The sequence below is a fragment of the Antennarius striatus genome, chromosome 4 (genome assembly GCF_040054535.1).
Source record: "Antennarius striatus isolate MH-2024 chromosome 4, ASM4005453v1, whole genome shotgun sequence".
Taxonomy (NCBI): Eukaryota; Metazoa; Chordata; class Actinopteri; order Lophiiformes; family Antennariidae; genus Antennarius; species Antennarius striatus.
This window is the reverse complement of record NC_090779.1, coordinates 22,292,493-22,310,833: the sequence shown is the minus strand read 5'-3', so window position 1 is coordinate 22,310,833 and position 18,341 is coordinate 22,292,493. Positions and strand designations below refer to the sequence as shown.

Below are 18,341 nucleotides of genomic sequence, written 5' to 3'. Positions count from 1 at the left end.
TGAAACCGTTTTTAATATCAACGTGGTGAAGCTGCTGCTGAGGATTAATTTAAGTTTGCGATAAATGACCACAATTATCCTTAACTAATTCACTGACAGGGAGCGTTTGCATGTCATTTCCTCTGGCGCTATTAAAGAAGTCACTTTGCTAACAAACAGAAAAAAAGCACATCTCAGCAGAATGAGCCACTGCCCCATTAATCTCCCTTAGCATCAGTGGACGATGGCCATAATGCGGCTTTGAATAATAACTGTACAACAAGTACAAAGAAGAAGCAGTGATGAACTCCCACTGCGTTTACTGCTCAAACAGTAACTTCTGCTTAATTCAGTTAATATACGTATGTTCAGAACAGAAGTTCTGGACTCTGCAAAAACCGCTGGAAAGCGGATCGGGGCACCGGCCAATAGAGACCCCGGTAGTCTGGTGCAGGTCCAGATTCAGGGGTAGATCTTTGGTCAAGGTGGTATTTTACAACATTTATGTGTAAAACTTATTTCCAAACCTTTAATTTTGTTTTTGTCAGTAGCAATGTCCAAGTATTTTGTTTATAACTTCTCAATTTTAGGTTTCTTGCAATTACGGTAATTATTACACAAAAGTTTTTATTTGTAGGAAACATTTGTGTTCATGTTTTATAATCCGTGTCCATTTGGGGTGTATCTAGAGTTCACTAATGTAATAAAATAATACAGAGCATTTATTCATGAATCATTTATTTTTTAATACAAATAATGTTGATTTTGTGGTTTAACGTCAGTCTTCTAATTATTTAATGAAGTAATTTTAGGTGTCACTTCTGATAACACGGATAAAAAGGACTGTGGAATAAAATGCATCTCCCGTCGTCACTGCAGGAATGAAACATGTCTCATCCTGAGCCTTCAGAGAACCAATTTCAATAAATATTAATGTCCAATCCTTCCTGTTGTGTAAACCTGAAGACCCGTACCAGAGGTCATCCCTGGAGGGGGGGGTTCACCACCAGACGCAAATCATTCCAGAAACTCAAATCAAATATTTTAATCTGTCCTGCCTCTGCTTGTCTCGTTCCCATCAGGAGTCCCAACTCCCAGCAGCCATGTGAGAGGAGCTGTCAACAAGCAGAGGATGCCATCATCCAGTTAAAGGAGAGTCCCTCTCTCTCTCTCCCTCCCTCCTGCTCCCACCCTTCATCCCACATGAGGACGAGAAGATGATTATCACCAGCCGGCAGTCCTTCAATGTCCTGACAGTCATCTTCCTCCTGCTGTCCACTGCAGGTCTGTCCACTTTCCTCTTATCGTTCTGTCTTTCTGGTTGTTAAAAGCTTTTTGCCACTAGTCACTCCTGTCAGGCTAAAAACCTCAGATCCTTCAACGCGGGTCTCACACTGAGTGACCCTTGAACTAAATACACGATCAGCCCCAGAATAGACAAGTAAATGGCTAAAAGTTGACATCTGATGGCTATAAATAACTCAGAGATGTTTGGAATAAAACCATGTTGATATGCAGAGAGTGAACGATGTATTCAACTGCTGCTAGAGACGTGGACTTCACAAAGATTAGAATAAGATTTCAATTACTACAGACACATTAAAAATGTTTTGCTGCAACTGGAATTTCACATAAATGACAGAATTACTTTCTTAACTGTTTTTCCATGAGAACTATTGGCAATAAAACAGAATCATCCTCATAATTTCTTCAGCGAATCCATGACGGTGTTTAGTTTTGTTTTTTGACCCAGCAGAATTACTGGCTTCTTTACATCCTTTCAAAAAGTTTCAGGGAAACTTCATCCAGTAGTTTTGGTTTTTTTTCCACAAAAATACAAATCGACTGACACGAAAACATGACCTGTCCAAACTTAAAATACAGTCTTCTTTGAATGTAAAATTGGTTCAGTTTATTGGTATGCCAAAAAGATATGGCTGCAACAATTTAATATTATTCAGAATTTTTATTGTGAAAAAGAAAAAGTTTGATTCCAGTTTCCCTCAGCTCAAATAGATGTTACCTGTCTTTTGTTTGACCAAAGATATTTCATATACATGTTAAATAAAAGCATTTTACATCTTAACTCAGGCTATCAATTGCGCCTTAGATTTCTTCTGTTTTTTAAGAAATGCAACAAACTGGTGGTGAAACTAACAACCAACCAATCAGTCAAAAAAGAAATAAATACTGTTCCATATCTGATTTGAAGGACTCCTGTTTCCTTAGAGACGTTTCAACTGCCGACCTCAAGGATTCATGGAATATAAATAACGAGTTAATCCCATCTCATTTAGTCGATGCAGAGGTCAAGTGAAGAGCTTCCTCTCTCTGTAAAGCTACCTTGGACTTCTAATCCTGCTTTGCCCTTCAGTGACCCCTCATTGTTCTCCCTCGGCTGCTAAGATCAGTGTTATTGACAGGAACACCCACCTCATTACAACCTGAGAGCGTCTGATTTGTGGACGGATTCTATCCCCACAAAGCAGGAGTGGCGCTTCGGTTTTATCACAGCAACACTTTGACTTCCAGACTGTGAGGCTCCACTGGAGAAACACGAGTCCACTGCACTAAAATGGATCTCCATTTGAAAGGGAATAATTTAATGTAAGCTCAGAAAGGAGAATGATCGGGATGAAAAACAAATCAAAGAGGCTTGCCGTTATGTAAAAATACACATGAATAACACCAACTGATATCAGAGAGAGGAAACGGCAACGCAGTGTCAAACATGCTTGGGATCATGTCACTGTTTGTGAAGCGTGTAGTGTTCACTCAGGAGGATGCCTCGATGGTGGATAAACATCTTGTGAGTCGTGTGCTATCACAGTGGAGGAAACAGGTGGTGGAAGGAGGGTCTCTCTAGGGGAGAAAGCATGATGCGATTCCCTTCCAGTGAAATTAACAGGGTGCAGCACCCAAAAGGTTGACCATCCTTCTGAGACGCACCTCAACGGTTTCACCTGGATGACATTCAAGTGAAACATTTATGATTCAGGACCATCCTCTCTCTTATACCTGAGGGTGCAGCACACTAAAGGGTTTTAGTCCCACCTTGAGTGAACACGATGAATTCACATTTTGCTCAGATTGGAAATTTCTTCCATGTTGTAATTAGTATCACTTCTATGCAGCGAGGACGCTCTGACTTCAGGAACATTCAAAGCTTTATTATTAGGAACAGAAAGTGAGGACGCCAAAGGTCTGATTAGTTTTGAGTGATTTGAATAGTCGAGTCTGGCCTGATCCAATTTGTTGTGCATTACATCCCGTAACACACCGTACCCCAGCAGTCTGACACTCATCCTATCTGGTTCATCTCTCTGACAGATTGGTAATTTATTATTATCACACTGATTCTCGGCTGCTGCTCAAGTCGATCACCTGTGATTCCATTTTATGCAAAAGTTTATTGGTTTCCAGATAGTACAGCGAAAACAATATTGTTTGTGAGACAGCAACTCCACACAGATTCATCTCCAACCGCTGCAGGGATTTGAATGCAAATAAGCAAGATGAATATTTTTGCCCCTTATTTTCACATTGCTTAATAATAAACTGTCTGCGGGACTCAAAAAAGAAGTAGAACATGTTTTTAAAGTTCACTCAAGCTTTGATGAGCAAAGGGTCGGGTCGCCCTGCTTCTTTCATTTGAATTTAGTTTGTGTCGTGATGTGAAACTCTGACAAAAACTCCTTTCATGGATTTAATCTCAGTTCTAACAGATCTTCTGGGCAAAACAGCGTCTCTTTTTGACTCCATTCTTGCACTTTAACATCATGTCCGTCAATTCTAAAACAATATTTTTTTTTATTCCTTGCCCCGCACTAAATGACCTGAACTTTCTGAGTCTCCCACCAAAAACAAAAATACATTTGTCAGGGGTTTTTTTTAATCCATCTCAGAATGTTTCTTTCTCTTGGTGTACATAAATATTTCCTTCCCTATATTTTCTGACAGCTATTACATCTACCGCTTTGTCTTTCCTAAAACTGCAGCCCTCTCAGCTCATTACCGAGTGTGCGAACCCTACTCCGACCACAAGGGGCGCTACCATTTTGGATTTCATTGCCCACGCCTCTCGGACAACAAGACCTATATGTACTGCTGCCACCACAACAACACTGCATTTAAATACTGCTGCAACGAGACGGAGTTCCAGACGGTCATGCAGCTCAACATCACCACCACCTCAGACGGATATGCACACAAGTGAGTTGTTGGTTTTTTTACCCCGTCGTCCAGCCAAAGCCTGCGATACGACCACCTGCAGCATTATATCAGTTTACTGATGAAAGCGAGGCCACAGCATTAAAATTCATGAACCTGCAGGTCACTTAAGCCAGAGGTTCTTTCATTTGACATAATTTCTGGATGTCCTCAGTGGCGGCGAGGTGCACACTGGTGACGTGTTGATTGGCCTTCGCCATCCTTTGAAGTGTCTTCCTGTCAGATACAAAGCAGTTGCCGTACCAGACTGATCCAGCTGGTCAGGATGCTGTCAATGGTGCAGCGGTAGACGTTCATACCAACCTGAGAGGTGTTTCATCTCTTCTGCTCAGAAAGAAGAAACACTAATGTGCTTGTCGAGGTTGGAACCAGGTTATTATTGATGCACCACCCTACCAGGCCCTGTAGGCCCGCAGCCTTAGAGTCCAGTAACAAATTGCAGAGCGATGCTTCAAAGCCTCCATCATCACGTTTGGTGACTAACTTGGAGGAGATGATGATGTTGAAGGCTGCACTGAAGTCAGTGACGCGTATGTATTATTAACAATGTGTGGGAGGACGCAGTGTGGCACTGTGGAAACAGGGTCCTCCATGCTGCTATGCTGTGGGTTTACAGTCGGTGGTGGCCTACATGTCCTGCTTCACCTGTCAGGCTGATATTCTCAGTCCTGGTAGCACTACTTGGCCGTCTTGATGCCCGTTACTGTTCCCTCCAGAATTAGCACGCAGGGGAACATAAAAAACAGTTACACGTAATTTAAATTCTATTGGCAGATAGAAGGATCAGCGTTTAACCACCAAATTTTCCATTTCAAATGAGCAATGAATCCAGACTTTAGTCCAACAAGTTTAATTTCCATAAGTACACAGACGGAGGCCTGTGTACTTATGGAAATGAAGTCTGACCAAAATCACCTGCTGAGCTCTCTGCTCTGTAGACATAGCATCTGGCTAACTTGATAGCACTGTTGTTTTTGAAGGTATATTTACTCCTGTTCCTCCCAGGTCAAAAGGAATGAGTCAAAGTGCTTTATCAACATCACCATCCACATTAAATGATTATCAGTTCTTTTTTGGGCCTGGATGGAACTTTCCACCTAATTACAGTGAAATCTGTTGAGCTAGTTTTGAAATATCCCTGCAGAGCACAAACAAGCGTGAACCAAACCTTAGCATCTTTGCCTTGGTGAAGGTAATTAGAGGGAAAAAAGGATTCTGGAGTTTTATGGTGGAACAAACAGTCTGAGAGAAGACATTTCCTCAGATCTGATGAAAACAGCCGCTTACAGTCATGCTCACAAGCTCCCCCAACAGTATAACGCTCATTGACACTCTGTATCTCTTACTTGGGGGGTTCGTTGACATGGCTGACATTGATCCACACCTACAGAGGCTTTCAGAGTAGAGCAGATGCTGAAGGCGGTCATGTTGGAACTGCGACGCCTCCGTAAACGCTCACTAAGCAGGTGTTAAGTGCTGGCTGTTCCATCCTGATCCTACATGTTTCTAGTCAAAGATATCAGTCATAAATGGCAGCCTACTGTCACAAACACCTGAATAAACTAACTTAATTACAGGACAGGCCTACCGCTGTCTTTGAGCTCTCAGCAGGTAGCGGCTGCCCTCCAGGAGGTTATGGTATTTCATTTTAGTGTCAGACGTCCTGTCGGGACACTTTTTCATCCGCTGGTTTTATGTAACGCTGGCCAAGCAAATTAAACCAGCCATAACTCTGGCATGACTCCCAGCGCACGGTGAAAATGTTCTAGTTCACAGCTTGAGGTAAAACCTCAAATGTTCGTCCTTTGAGGGCTTCTGGAGAATCAAAATGTAGGTGCAAAATAAATAATTAAATAAACAAATAATTAATTAAATAATGCTGAGTAATCCTGGTTCAAAAGAGCAAACTGTCAGTTCTCTTTGTCATGTGAGACACAATAGAACTACAAATCTGATTCTAAGTGAGTCATCGTCCATCACTCTGACAGTCGTGTGGCTGTGAATCTGAAGTAATGAGTGGATTAGCAGCATCAGGGCAGAATAACAAGAGAAAACCTGGAGGTACGTCTGTGTTGTTGAAGAGGTGGAGAAATTAAACCCCAAAAATTATTAAAACATTCAACAAAATACAGGTTTGAATTAGATGGTGTGTTAAACTTTTTAGCATCAATCATCTGTGACATCACTACAGATGTGTGTTCTTTCTGGTTTATGTCAAACGGAGATGTCTGACACAATTTTGAAGCTAAATTCAGATGTTTTGAATCATCACTAGAACTGTTTCCATTTATCTGTTGAAAACAGCTGCTTGTCATATTTAATCACTATTTCTACATCACTTTCATTGTGTGATGACAGACTGGCCGTTGTTCTGGATGTAATGGATCTCTAAATGGCAGAGCCAACACCAAACATGAAGTTCCATTCTGATCTTAAGCCAATTAAGAGTCAAAAAAACTAAAAAAAAAAAAAATCCCAAAAACAGATCGCTGACAAAACGACCACAAATCTAAAAACTCTCCTGATCCATCCAGTTGATTGAAGTGGGACAGACGGCTGCAGATCCCCCCACCTGATTGATGGCTGATGAGGCTGTCAGAGTCTACATGTAAGTGTGACGTAGTGCCCAGAAATAGTTTAGTGATGATCAGATTTGTGCTGCAGTGGTGATGACAACTGAGTAGAAGAGGACAAATCACTAATTGTGATTATTTTTCTGTCCTTGAGTCAAATTCTGTGACTCAAGAAAACAAATTGAGATGGAACCCTGTTACATTGAGCTAATCAGCTGTTCGCCCGCTAACTAGTAACGTGCTGCTAGTGCTCCTATTGTCTACTAATGTATAGGAAATCAGAGATTGCTGCTCATACAACGGATGGACAAACAGGAAGCCATCACCCCCTCAGATTAATGTAATAGACATATAAGCTATTTTACAGGTAAATGTCTGGTGAATATAGCTGAGGATATGTTTCCTTTTTTACCTTAGCATCATAATAAGACTGAATCACTTTCAATTCATCTGATATTACCAGCTTAACATCAAGCACAAATACTTAGCATCCCAGTCTGAACATGAGAGTTCTTTCTGTTCTCTCAGGAAGCGACCTCTGTTCATCTGTTCATCCAAATCTTCCTCACATGAATCCAGCTTGAAACATGAACATTTATGAGTGCTGAAAACCTGGAACAGAGACATTCAGAGAAAATGATTAAAAAGCCTAATGACGTTCTCCATCATTCTGGGAGGCCGTTTTTAAAAATGGAACAGAAGGACGGATTTCAATAGAATTATTTAACTTGTTATCAAGGGAGGATTTGATGAAAGTCTTCCTGCATGAACAGCAAACATTCACACCTGGCAGCTCCATCGTACCTACTGGGACTTAAGAGCATGTGAGGCGTGTTTATCACCTTTCCCAGATTCTGCAGTGCTAATGCTCCCATTCTGTTGCCCCCTACAGTAATTACACTGCCCTGGTCGGTGTGTGGATCTATGGTTTCTTCGTCATGGTGCTGCTGGCGCTGGACTTCCTGTACTACTCAGCCATAAACTACGAGCTGTGTCGAGTCTACCTGGAGAAATGGGGTCTGGGAGGACGCTGGCTGAAGAAGGCTCGGAGCCAGTGGCACAGGTCCATCCCAGAGGAGAGCGAAAGCCAGGCTCAAGTCCAGCCCATGGTCTCCAGCCACTACCAGCCCAGACACAGCCTCAGGGGGGAGAGCCACAGCCCCACCCTCCTGCCGTACAACACATCCACCGCATGGTGAGTCACTGTCACAAGACGACCGCCTGCCGGCAGTTTGACACACGCCTCGACTTAAAGGTGCAAAAATCAGCAGATAGTGAGCTAAGAATTGCATCACAGACCTCCTGGGGAACAGCCGGTGCCTTTGTGGGAAAGTTGGCAGTCTGTAAATAATTTATATACAACAGATAAGAGGAACACTGAAAAAGGCTGCTGGGGTTCTAAAAGGGTGTCTTGTTTCTTAATAATCTTTGTGGAAATACTCAACTTTTTCCTGTTTTGACTGCACCCAAATTTCTGTACTTTAGCACTAAATAGCATGCTGCTGAGGAATTTCAGATGGACTCAGTTGTTGGCTGTGTGATAAAAGAAAAAAATAGAAGCTAATGTTAGCTGCAGCTACTGCAGGGAATTCAACTCGACAGGGGGCATCCAAGTTTTGGGAGGCTGTTCTGTGTAGCCATGAAACTGAAAAGGACCTTTTGGGGCCTCTGGATCAGAGGTACGTCTGGAGGAGGAAGAATGTAGAGCGTGTAGAGGGTCAGATGGATTCCATCAAGGATCGGGGGATCCTAGAAGAAAACCTCTCCATCTGGAGGAAGATGAATCTTGGACGTGATTGGACGTTCCAAAAGGATGATGATCTTAATGCTGTGCATCACGCTAGCAGCGGGAGAGTCTCTACAAACTACTAGAGACGCTTGTCATTAAGGGATCTGGCAAATGTGAAGGAGAATCGCAATATAAACAGAGAAATAAAACACAGGGACAGAAATGTAGTGTAGGATTCAGTCATAAACCTTGTGCTGTTACAGAATATAATGAGTTCTGCTCTGATAAACACATTAACGTCGGTGAAACAGAAGCTTACAGAACCATTCTTAAATTTCCTTTGTGCTTGCTCTTACCGCTAACTTCCCTGTGTAAAGAGCAACATGGCAGGAAAGCCGTGGAGCCAGTGGGACAAATTAGAGCGTGTCTGACATACTTGTGTTGAGTCAGTGGGGAGGAAGCTCAAACATCAGGCTCCACAGTTTTGAGTTCCGTTATTAAGAGTCCCATAAGAACAGGATTCACATACACAACCACTACGAGTTCTGTAAATCTGCTCTTTGCAGAATTCACTCAGCGTTCAGTAACACACACCGTCAATATTTGAAGACTTCCGCACAATAATGGACAATTTTTTACAAGACCCCCGGTCTGTATTTGTCTTTCACACTATTTCTAAAAGAGATCCAGTTTTAATTATAGCAAACTCATCACAAGCCGTCGTTACTAATTGATAGACCAGCATCACATGATGCCGACCGGGGGCCTGAACTCGTATGTAAAATGAATGATTCAACTCTTTCACCCAGTTTCCGTGGCAAAATGCCATCGTCTGTCGTTTCATTTTATCCTTTATTAAATGTGAGTCTTGGGGTGCTGCATAGTTGTGTCGCTAAAACTCACGAGTTGATTTACGATGTTGAGATTGGTTTGCAACGTGCGACATCCGCAGGGATCGCATCGCCGCCGCGAAAACATTGGGCACGGTGTGAACAAACCGACATTTCTGTGCAGTCAATTTTTCATTCAGTCTCAGACACCCTATCTGTCCGACTGGAGCTTGGAGTCTCTTCCCAGACATCTCTCTCTCTCTCTCTCTCTCGGGCCATGATAATTTAATGTGGGCCAAGGTTTGACAAATGGCTCTCAGAAGCTGTGTGGACTGGGAGAAGCGTAGATTGGAAGGACTGGGATGCTGCAGAGGGATCTTGGGGCTGTTCTTCGGGTTAATTCACACTGGACGTGTCTACAGAGCCTCTTCATTAGACACAAAGGCAGTCCAGCGTGATAGAACACATCAATCCAGGACTTACCAGGTGGTGGCAGATCTCCAGCCTCTAGCAGGAGGATGTCTACAAAAACAATGAATGCAAGGATGTCTAGATAACGGTGCAGAAAACCAGGCGCAGAATCCATGCTGATGATGACTGAGGCGTAGCAGTATGGGATTGTCTTGTGCAAGTTTCTGTTTTAATAGATAAACAGGGCAGCAGTTACAGAGCTAAGAATAGTCCTCTGTGATAAATAACATCAGTAGAGTAAAATGAAGTCTCCCGCCGTTTCTGGGCCAGAATTAGAAGATCCAGTCCGCAGCCACTTCCTCAGAATTCCTCCTGTTGAGCCACCTTGATGGCTGACAGCGTCATGCACATAAGATGACGTTGCCCACACACAGTGCGTCATCAGATGGCCGTGTTTTTTTAACTTGGTGGGTTCAAATCATCCACCCCCGGGGGGAGGATGCTTGGTTACTGGCTCAGAAAACTGGATCCACTTAGTTGAACATCTGCCGGCCAACTGTAAACAAAGACATGGGGTCAAGTCCCACAACTGGATCGGCATGCATCTACAAACAACCCTGTCGCACAGCGAAGCAGGAATCCAGCAGACGGGATTAGCAGAGCTGCAGGATGTGAAGTCAAAGCGTCTTTTTCTTTACACAACATGCTACTTGGTCAGAACGGTGGAATGCTGTTTACCACATCGCTGGAATACACTGCTGCTGATACGCTTGGGGTTCAGTGTGGGCGGCCTGGGAAGCTGTTGTGAGTTTATCTCCATGGATACCATTTATCAGAATCTCTTATTCATGTATGCAGACTCGTAAAAAAAAAAAGGTACCTAGTGCCATCCGTCACCAAATGATGTGAGATGGAGGTGAGAGACAGAACAGTTTCTTTGCATAGTTGGACTTTTTTCAGGGTGATGTGTCACTGCATGGCAGCAACAAGCCAGTAATTTGCACTGCGGGTCAGTTAGTAATAGCACATGACATGGATGCTGACAACACGTCATCCTTGCAGCCATGCTGATGCTTAAAATGATCAACACACGACCGTAATACAGCAGTCCTCTAACTCAGAGGCATCTGGACTCGACTCCTGCAGAGGAGGTGCTGAAACAAAGATAGCTGTCCGGAGACGCAGTTCGGGAGCCGGTCAAAAAAGACAAGCAGATCTTCACTGGTTTCTGCAAGTCACTAACTTTTACGTCTTGAGCCGTGTTTGAAATGAAGCAGTTTCTCCGATATAATCTGATGTCCGATGGGGCGGCAGGAGCTCTGTCCACTAGGTCTGATGCTGGAGGGTGGCTGGGTCCAGACCTGCTCGTGGACCAAATATCTGGAGTGTGAACTAGTAGTTGGAGAGTTGCCATTTCACCTCCTGAGCACTGTCGAGGTACCCTTGAGCAAGGCCCTGTCCCCAAACAAGCTGCTCATTGGGGCGCACCAGAAATTAGCTGCCTGCTGCTCTACCATCATCCTCTCCTCTGTTTGAATGCCTACAGGCCCTGTGTGTGTGTGTGTGTGTGTGTGCGTGCGTGCATGCGTGTGTGTGTGTGTTCACTCTTTCAACCAAGCTCTAGCTACCCCCTCTCCCAGTCTTCTAGCTAAGCTAATGTAGCAGGCTGCTTGTTCCAGCTTCAGAGTGGTGCTGATGAAAGCGTATCGGATCTCCTTTCACTGGAGAGTGAGGGTTTGTCAGGAAAACTGAACGATCATATCGCCACAGGAAACAGTTGCCGTCCCACTGAGCAGAGTTCTCATGTGACCTCAATCAAACTTGTTCCTGGAAGCTCCTGTTTTAGCAGCTTGATTGTCTGCTATAGGACATTCAAAGTTTGGCCTGTACCCCAATTTTCACCAACTTTTTGTGCCTGGAAGTCGACTTCTAGCAATTAGTGGTGTCGGGCAGCATCATCATCCTCTGGCTGTCTGCGCGTCAGAACTAAAACTTAACAGACCAGCAGTGAGAATCTCCTATCACTTATTTTACTCAGAAGTGCAACAAATCTCTGATCTGGTGTTGTTTTAGTCTCCACTGAATATTTAAATAAAGTTTGTTAGATTCAATCTTACATTTCAAAACTAAGCTGCTCCTTCGCTCCGTTTTATTATGATTGTTAGGATGTTGTATGACATCAAAACGCTCCACAACAAAGGTAAAGAAAAGAATTACGGATTTTAGTTTGTCCTGTGTGATCAATGAACACGTTTAGATATCATTTTAGGAGTCATGTATATGTATACTGAGCTGATATTCCATCTTTTTCTGTTAGTACAGTTGAGGTTGAGTAAAATCTATTTTTCCAGCTCCCAGTTAACAGATTCCTCCTCTGAAGAAACATCAACAAAATTTTCCCGATGCTGAATTTGCTTTTAGTTTTAGCAAAATTACTGAAAAAATTTTGATAAAATTCTTTTAGAGGATTCTTTACACAACATTCCAACTTTGTGATCCAGGTTTTACCTCCTGAATATTCACATCCACATCTGAACCGACCTGTTGACTCTATGGTAATAATAGAAATGCACATTAGGAAATTATTCGGTGACTGTCTGTCCACAGAGCAGCAAGCCAAGACCTGGTCCAATTAAAACCACTCTCTCCATGTGGTGCGAGTTAATTAACACCATAGATGCTACAAAGGCAGCCAGGCAAAGATTTGTGCTGCAGGCTGAAGGGGAGCAGGAGGTGCAGCTCCTTGCAACTTGAAGAATGACTGCTGGGATTGCCACAAGCTGGTGGGGTTGAAGTTTTTGTATTTTATCACATTTGTTTAGTGGAAAGAAACTTGTGTCAATGAACAACCGTTTCTCACCAGCCTGCCAACAGTGAAGAGTCCCATCCGTCCATACAGCTGTAGGTGAGGCGTAGATCAATAAGGTGAAAAATAAAGTTGGATTATCACATCAGTCTTTGTGTTTTCATGCCTTGAGCAAGTTTTAAAGTCAATATGTTGTTATATGAACGTTCATTTGGGCGATTAAACACAAACGTTGTGATCTGACAGCCAATCCAAAACCCCTCGTCTGTAACCTGCGTCTGTACTCCTGTTTATTTCCTGTTTTCTCTCTCTCTCCGTGCAGAAGGATTCTGTGAGTGGATGGCCGGAAGAGTAGCAACACCTCATCTCCTCACGTGGTACAGAGGACACGCCCCCTAGACGCCCCCCCCCTCTGGACTACAGACACACACACGGTGGTGGGCTAGCCATACTGTAGTAATTTCTGATGAGCACAAACCCCATGAACCAATGTGGCATTTCAAACCCCCAGTTAACCAAAGGCTACCAGGATTCATCAAGGACTGTCCCGCTGCTGCCACAGCAGAGGGATGATGGACACGTCCAAAACAAAGACCCCCTGAGGCCGGCGCCGAGGCCCAGAGCGTTCCAAACAAGCCCCGACGGAGCTGGATGAACTCGGACCGGCAAGTTGCCTGTTTTTAAAAAGAAGCTCATCTCGCTAGATATGAAATGTCCGTTAAACTGCCTTGTCAGTTTGTGTTCATTAGCAGTTAGACAGTTATCTATTTGGTGATTTATTTATGTGAACTAGTCAGACAAATAGATGAGTGGTTAACATTCAGAACATGTAACAGCTTAGGTTGATGCTGAGCATCTCGCGTAGACTAGAATGTTTTGTTATTCTCCAACCAGACTAGAGATGTCTGCAGCCATGTTGAAGAACTGTATCGTACCTTCTGCAAAACCAGTGAGTTCTTGATATTGTAACGTCTGACGAGGACACAGCGCCATAAATTCATAGAGTTGAACGGTTTCTATAATATGTAGTTCAGTGGTTGTGAAGAAAAGGAAGAAGTTCTTCACCCGGAACAGAGAAGAGGATCAGGGATGCTTTCAGAGAAGCTTTATGCTAAGATAAACATAACCTTAACCTTTGGCTCGGAGCACACAAGCCCATCCAAGACATTAGTCGTGAGGTTAGTGAGACAGTTGCCTGGGTAACCTCATCCGACCACTTGTTTGCCCTTCCTCATTACCGGAGATGCCTGCTCCATTAGCAATATGATGCATCCATTTGGTTCCTTCCTAAAGGAGCACTGTGCAGCCCACATTAGTAACACACAATTGTAGGCAATCAGCCATATTAGAAATGTTAAAAAAACAAAAATACATTAACTCCCCTCCAGCAATAATGTACAGCAGCCGAATCCTAAGGAAGAGACGGAGCGTTGGACGTCTGTCCCACGAGCACTGGGCATCGTCACTGATCAGTTTATGTTCAATAAGAGCGTGACGTGATAAATGTGTTTGTGAGACTCATATCCAACATTTGTGTATCCAGAAAGAAAAATAATTTAAACTTTTATAGTGAAAAGATTAGATTAGACCTGCAGATGACTTCATCTCCCAGTTTCTTCCTCATCAGTCAGAAGTTGTCTTTGTTGGTGATAAAACTGTCTGTTGTCATGGTGAGAATGGAGATCAGTTATCTAAATTGTTCTTATATTTAAACATACAGGGTTTCCGTTTACTGTATTATGAGACAAAGAAGGGTCTTTTGGAACTACAAGTGAAGATTGTTTTTAGTCACATCCGACTGAAAATAGTTCCACATCAACCACACACACACGAAAAAAGATTTTTCAGAATGTGGTTATGTTTTTTAAATAATACCGACAAACCAAAACCCAGCGTCAGGGCTGTGCGATATGATTTCTGATCTAATACGTCCTTCACTTGACAAATTCTCTTTCCGCCAGTGAACAGTGAACAGAGTGGTCCTGATGCTGGAGGTCATTCAGTGCCATGTTTGTTGACCTTCAAGTCGTTCTCTGTAAGAAACCGACAACAGTGCATTTTCTATTCACTCTTTATATTTCATTTTGTAATATTTTTATGTTTTGGAGGTTTTCAAAGGTAGAGTTTCTATCAGGAAAAAAATTAATGAGTTGATGTCACAACATCTAAGGAAAAAAAGAAAGCACCATCAGAAACAAGCAGTCCTCAAGTTTACATATTTATTTATTTATTACTGTTGAGTTCCAGTAAATAAAAACCTTTTATATTAATCTGATTTGGGGTTAAAGGCCTTTTAGGAGAGTACTTTGAAATTTAATATTATTTTAATTTTTTTTTACTGAAAATAAACAAATATATAACATAAATACACACCCAGATGGATGATTTAAAAAAAAAAAATCTTTTAATAGAATAGTTCAAAAAATGTTCCAGACAACTATATAGCGGGTAGTATAAAGTCATAAAACACATGCAAAAATAGAACCAGTTAACTGGGTCAAAAATCCAAGCAATAATTCCAAATCAAGAAAAAAGGAAAAAATAAAATCCAAGTTAAAAAAATGCATAAAATAAGACTAAATCCTATCCAAACCTTATGGGATCACCAGAGACTCTCAGGAAAACAAGAAGGAAATCACCAGGAATCATGAAGAGATGAAGGACAGACGGAAAACAGACAGGAAGAGGACAAGACTCTAAAATACAGGTGGAAACAATCAATAGAAAAGCAGAACAAAAGATGAATTGTGACGGAAAACGACCCAAACAAAAACAAAAAGAACAAAATGAGCTCAAACAATTCAAAAGTCTGGAATTCTGTTCATTGTCAGCGATGGTGGCGGATTCCAACTGAAAATAATCTTTTGTCAAGTGTACGCTTATAAACCTAGAAAGAAATAATACCTTATATGTGATCCTTTATTCTTCATTCAGTCATGATTATAGATTATATTTAATGAACTGGAATGGAAAAAGAGATTTTGTTCATATCGCATAGCCCTATTCAGCGTGAGAGGATTTGACAAGCTCACATTATTTGGCAAAGAATGATGTTTTGTCGTGGATTAAACGTTTCTCTTTAATTTAATTACCGAGACAAATTCTCTGGAATCCTGAAAATGCAGTCGTTTATGTTGAGCATCAAAGAAGCAGCGATCGGCGCCAGAATAAACCGAGCATGTGAGGACAGGTGGACGGGCCGGACGGCGGGAGTGGCGTCCCGATCTGGAACCGCTAATCTGACAGGACCTGTTTGTGTTCTGTTCTAATCTCTGCTACCAGGAGACAGAAACCAGCCGTCCTGTTTATCCGTGAACTCGTGAGCCGTTAGAAGCGATCTGCCGGCGTCGTCCTCTGTTAACAGCAATAATATTCACATTTGCTGAGTTGTTAGAGCCGAAGTTAATTCCCATTTCAGTGGCTAAAGTTTAATTGCGTTTGTCCCGGGGGCCTCGTGCCAGGGCTTCCAGGCGAAGGGGAATAGGACGTGTCCAAAAGAAATAATTGGCCCAGAGACAAAGCGGCGCTTCTAAATTACACTCTGTTGCTCTCTCCTGAAGCCGACTCCTTACTCCCACAGCAGGAGCAAACAGGGAGGAGAGGTTTTTAACAGGTGCACTAAAGGGAATTAATTAGAACCCAATGCTGGACCGAGTGGGGAAAAGGTGACGAGGGGGGGATCGCGTCTCTTTTCTGGGCTCTACGCTGGGTTCTGACCTCTAATGAGACAGAGGTGGGATGGTTTTATCAAGTCAAAGCCGGGTGGGGGTGGGGTGGGGGGGCTCACGCTGCCTCTGACAGGCTGTAGCAGGGTCACATGGATACACAAAGGAGGAACCCCCCCCCAAACACACACATACACACACACACACTCCTCTTCTTCTGATGTTGTGTTTTATTAAAAACAGTCTTGACTCCGGTCTGGTGTGATGTGGTATAAACTGTAGCTCAACCCTCTTCCCAATTAAATTGAAAATATTTTTTAAAAAAGGATGGGGAAGTGGGCGGGGCCACGCGTCTGTCCCAGTCTCTCCGGGTCATCATGGTTAACAGTTGCCTTACGGTTGAATACCCACCTGTACACAGAAGCTTTGTAGTGGTTGATACCTCACGTGTTGGGTGTGGTGGTGTTGATGATGTGCACCACGTTCTGTCTGTATTTACTACTAGATAGACGGTAAAGTACCGTTTTCAGTTGGATCGTTATTGCACTTGTTGACTTTGTATTGTCACGACAGGGAGAAATAAAGTTTTATCTTTTCCAGTGTGTTTAAATCCCTCTGTGTCGAGGAGAATCCTTTATTTCATGATTGGAACAGGAGCAAAAGATTAAAAATGCTGTCATGATCGACTTCTCCTCCTCCTCCTCCTCCTCCTCCAAGACGAAGAGCAAGACAAAACTGATTAATAATTTTTCATGATGAAGTCTTCTGTGTTGTGAAGAAATTAAACCGAATGAGAGCGCTGTCAGAACGTTCATTCTTTGGATTAATTTTCAAACATAGATTAAAGCCATAACTGATTAGCCTTTTATGCTAAGGTCAACTAGCATGTGACAGAAACATGATGTCATGTTTGTGATGAAGGAGAAATCCTTTCTTCAGTTTTTGTCTCCCTCAAACTAGACTGATCCCTCTATCAGTCGTGGTTCCCCTCCAGAGACACGGAACATTCTAATCTAGACCGGGTGTTCTTTGACACGCAGTGTTTTATTTCTTTTAGCATCATCCGAACTGGATTAGGGGATTATAACTGTCACTCCTGCAGTGCACACACACCACAACGACATCCAGAGGAGCTCAGAACTCACATTAACTCACATTTCCTTTATTGTATTTGCTGGTCTGAGGTTTGAAGCTGAGTCACGCTATCGATTTATTCAGCTGCGTTTTTGACTTGACCTTTTTCTGCTTTGTGTCGGCTTGAAGGCTTCTTCAGCCTCTCCCTGAACTGTTTTTCGTGTCAATCAATACCCCGCCAGATGATTCACCCCACCTCAACACGGTGGTCTTGTCAAGGAGATGGACTGAAAACCGGGCTGACGTAAAAACACCATTGAAGAAAAGAGGCGAGGGTGAAAATATGAGGCGATGGAGACGGTGGTGGGCTGGAACACCTCGCCTCCTATCAGGCACCTGCTGCTGCTCACCTACGTCAAAGGACCCCGGCAACCAGACGTTGTCAGGGTGGCTTTGTGCTCTCCTAACAAGCTCTGACTTCTGCTTTTACTGGACTGTCACATTTGCCTGTCGTTCGGTTCTGCTTCTCCTTTTACTCCCTTTTTATTCCAGTATGGCAGAAAACAAAGCTCTTCCCATCAATCACCATTTAAAAACCACATTCCGCGTTTCCTCATCCTGCTGTTATTGAGGAGTCTGAGATACATCCTGCCATCATTTATCTATTAAAACTCCATTAGGCCTCATTTCTGCTCCGGCCGGATCTTCTGTGGCACCAGAACCAACATTAAGATCCATCTCAAGCAGATGGTTATGTCCCTGACTCATGACGTCCATTTGAAACCAGCTCGTCTACCAGTAATGCTGAAGAGGGGGACGGAACCTCACGAGGAGTAAACATGAGAACAAAAATCAGTTCAAAACAAGTCAGGAGAAGGATGAGAGGAAGGTGAAGAGGAGGAGGAGGAGGAGGAGGAAGACAGGGTCCATCAGCGGAACCGTCTGGATAAGTTGTGTCATTAAAAGTTAAAAGTGATGAATGTAATTCATGCAGAACATGTTGAGCTACAAGGAGAAGTGCTTTGAGATCATGTGGCGGCGTCT

At 43.0% G+C, this 18,341-nt stretch overlaps 1 protein-coding gene across 3 annotated transcripts in view; it reads left to right on the top strand.

Annotated features, from left to right (window-relative positions):
* shisal1b (shisa like 1b) overlaps positions 1–16,983 on the top strand; it is a 35,023-nt gene extending 18,040 nt beyond the window's left edge. Inside the window, exons 2-6 of one of the 3 annotated variants that reach the window (XR_011035257.1) lie at positions 1,062–1,263; positions 3,978–4,191; positions 7,675–7,977; positions 12,881–12,995; positions 13,070–16,983. Coding sequence is in view for 2 of the 3 variants with exons in the window: in XM_068314037.1 (XP_068170138.1) it covers positions 1,197–1,263; positions 3,978–4,191; positions 7,675–7,981 (588 nt within the window). In the remaining variant the exon portion in view is untranslated. Of the gene's footprint in view, positions 1–1,061; positions 1,264–3,977; positions 4,192–7,674; positions 7,982–12,880 lie in introns of those variants that run through there. The other 2 variants (XM_068314038.1, XM_068314037.1) reach the window with 2 other exon arrangements.
* The last annotated feature ends 1,358 nt before the right edge of the window (positions 16,984–18,341 follow it).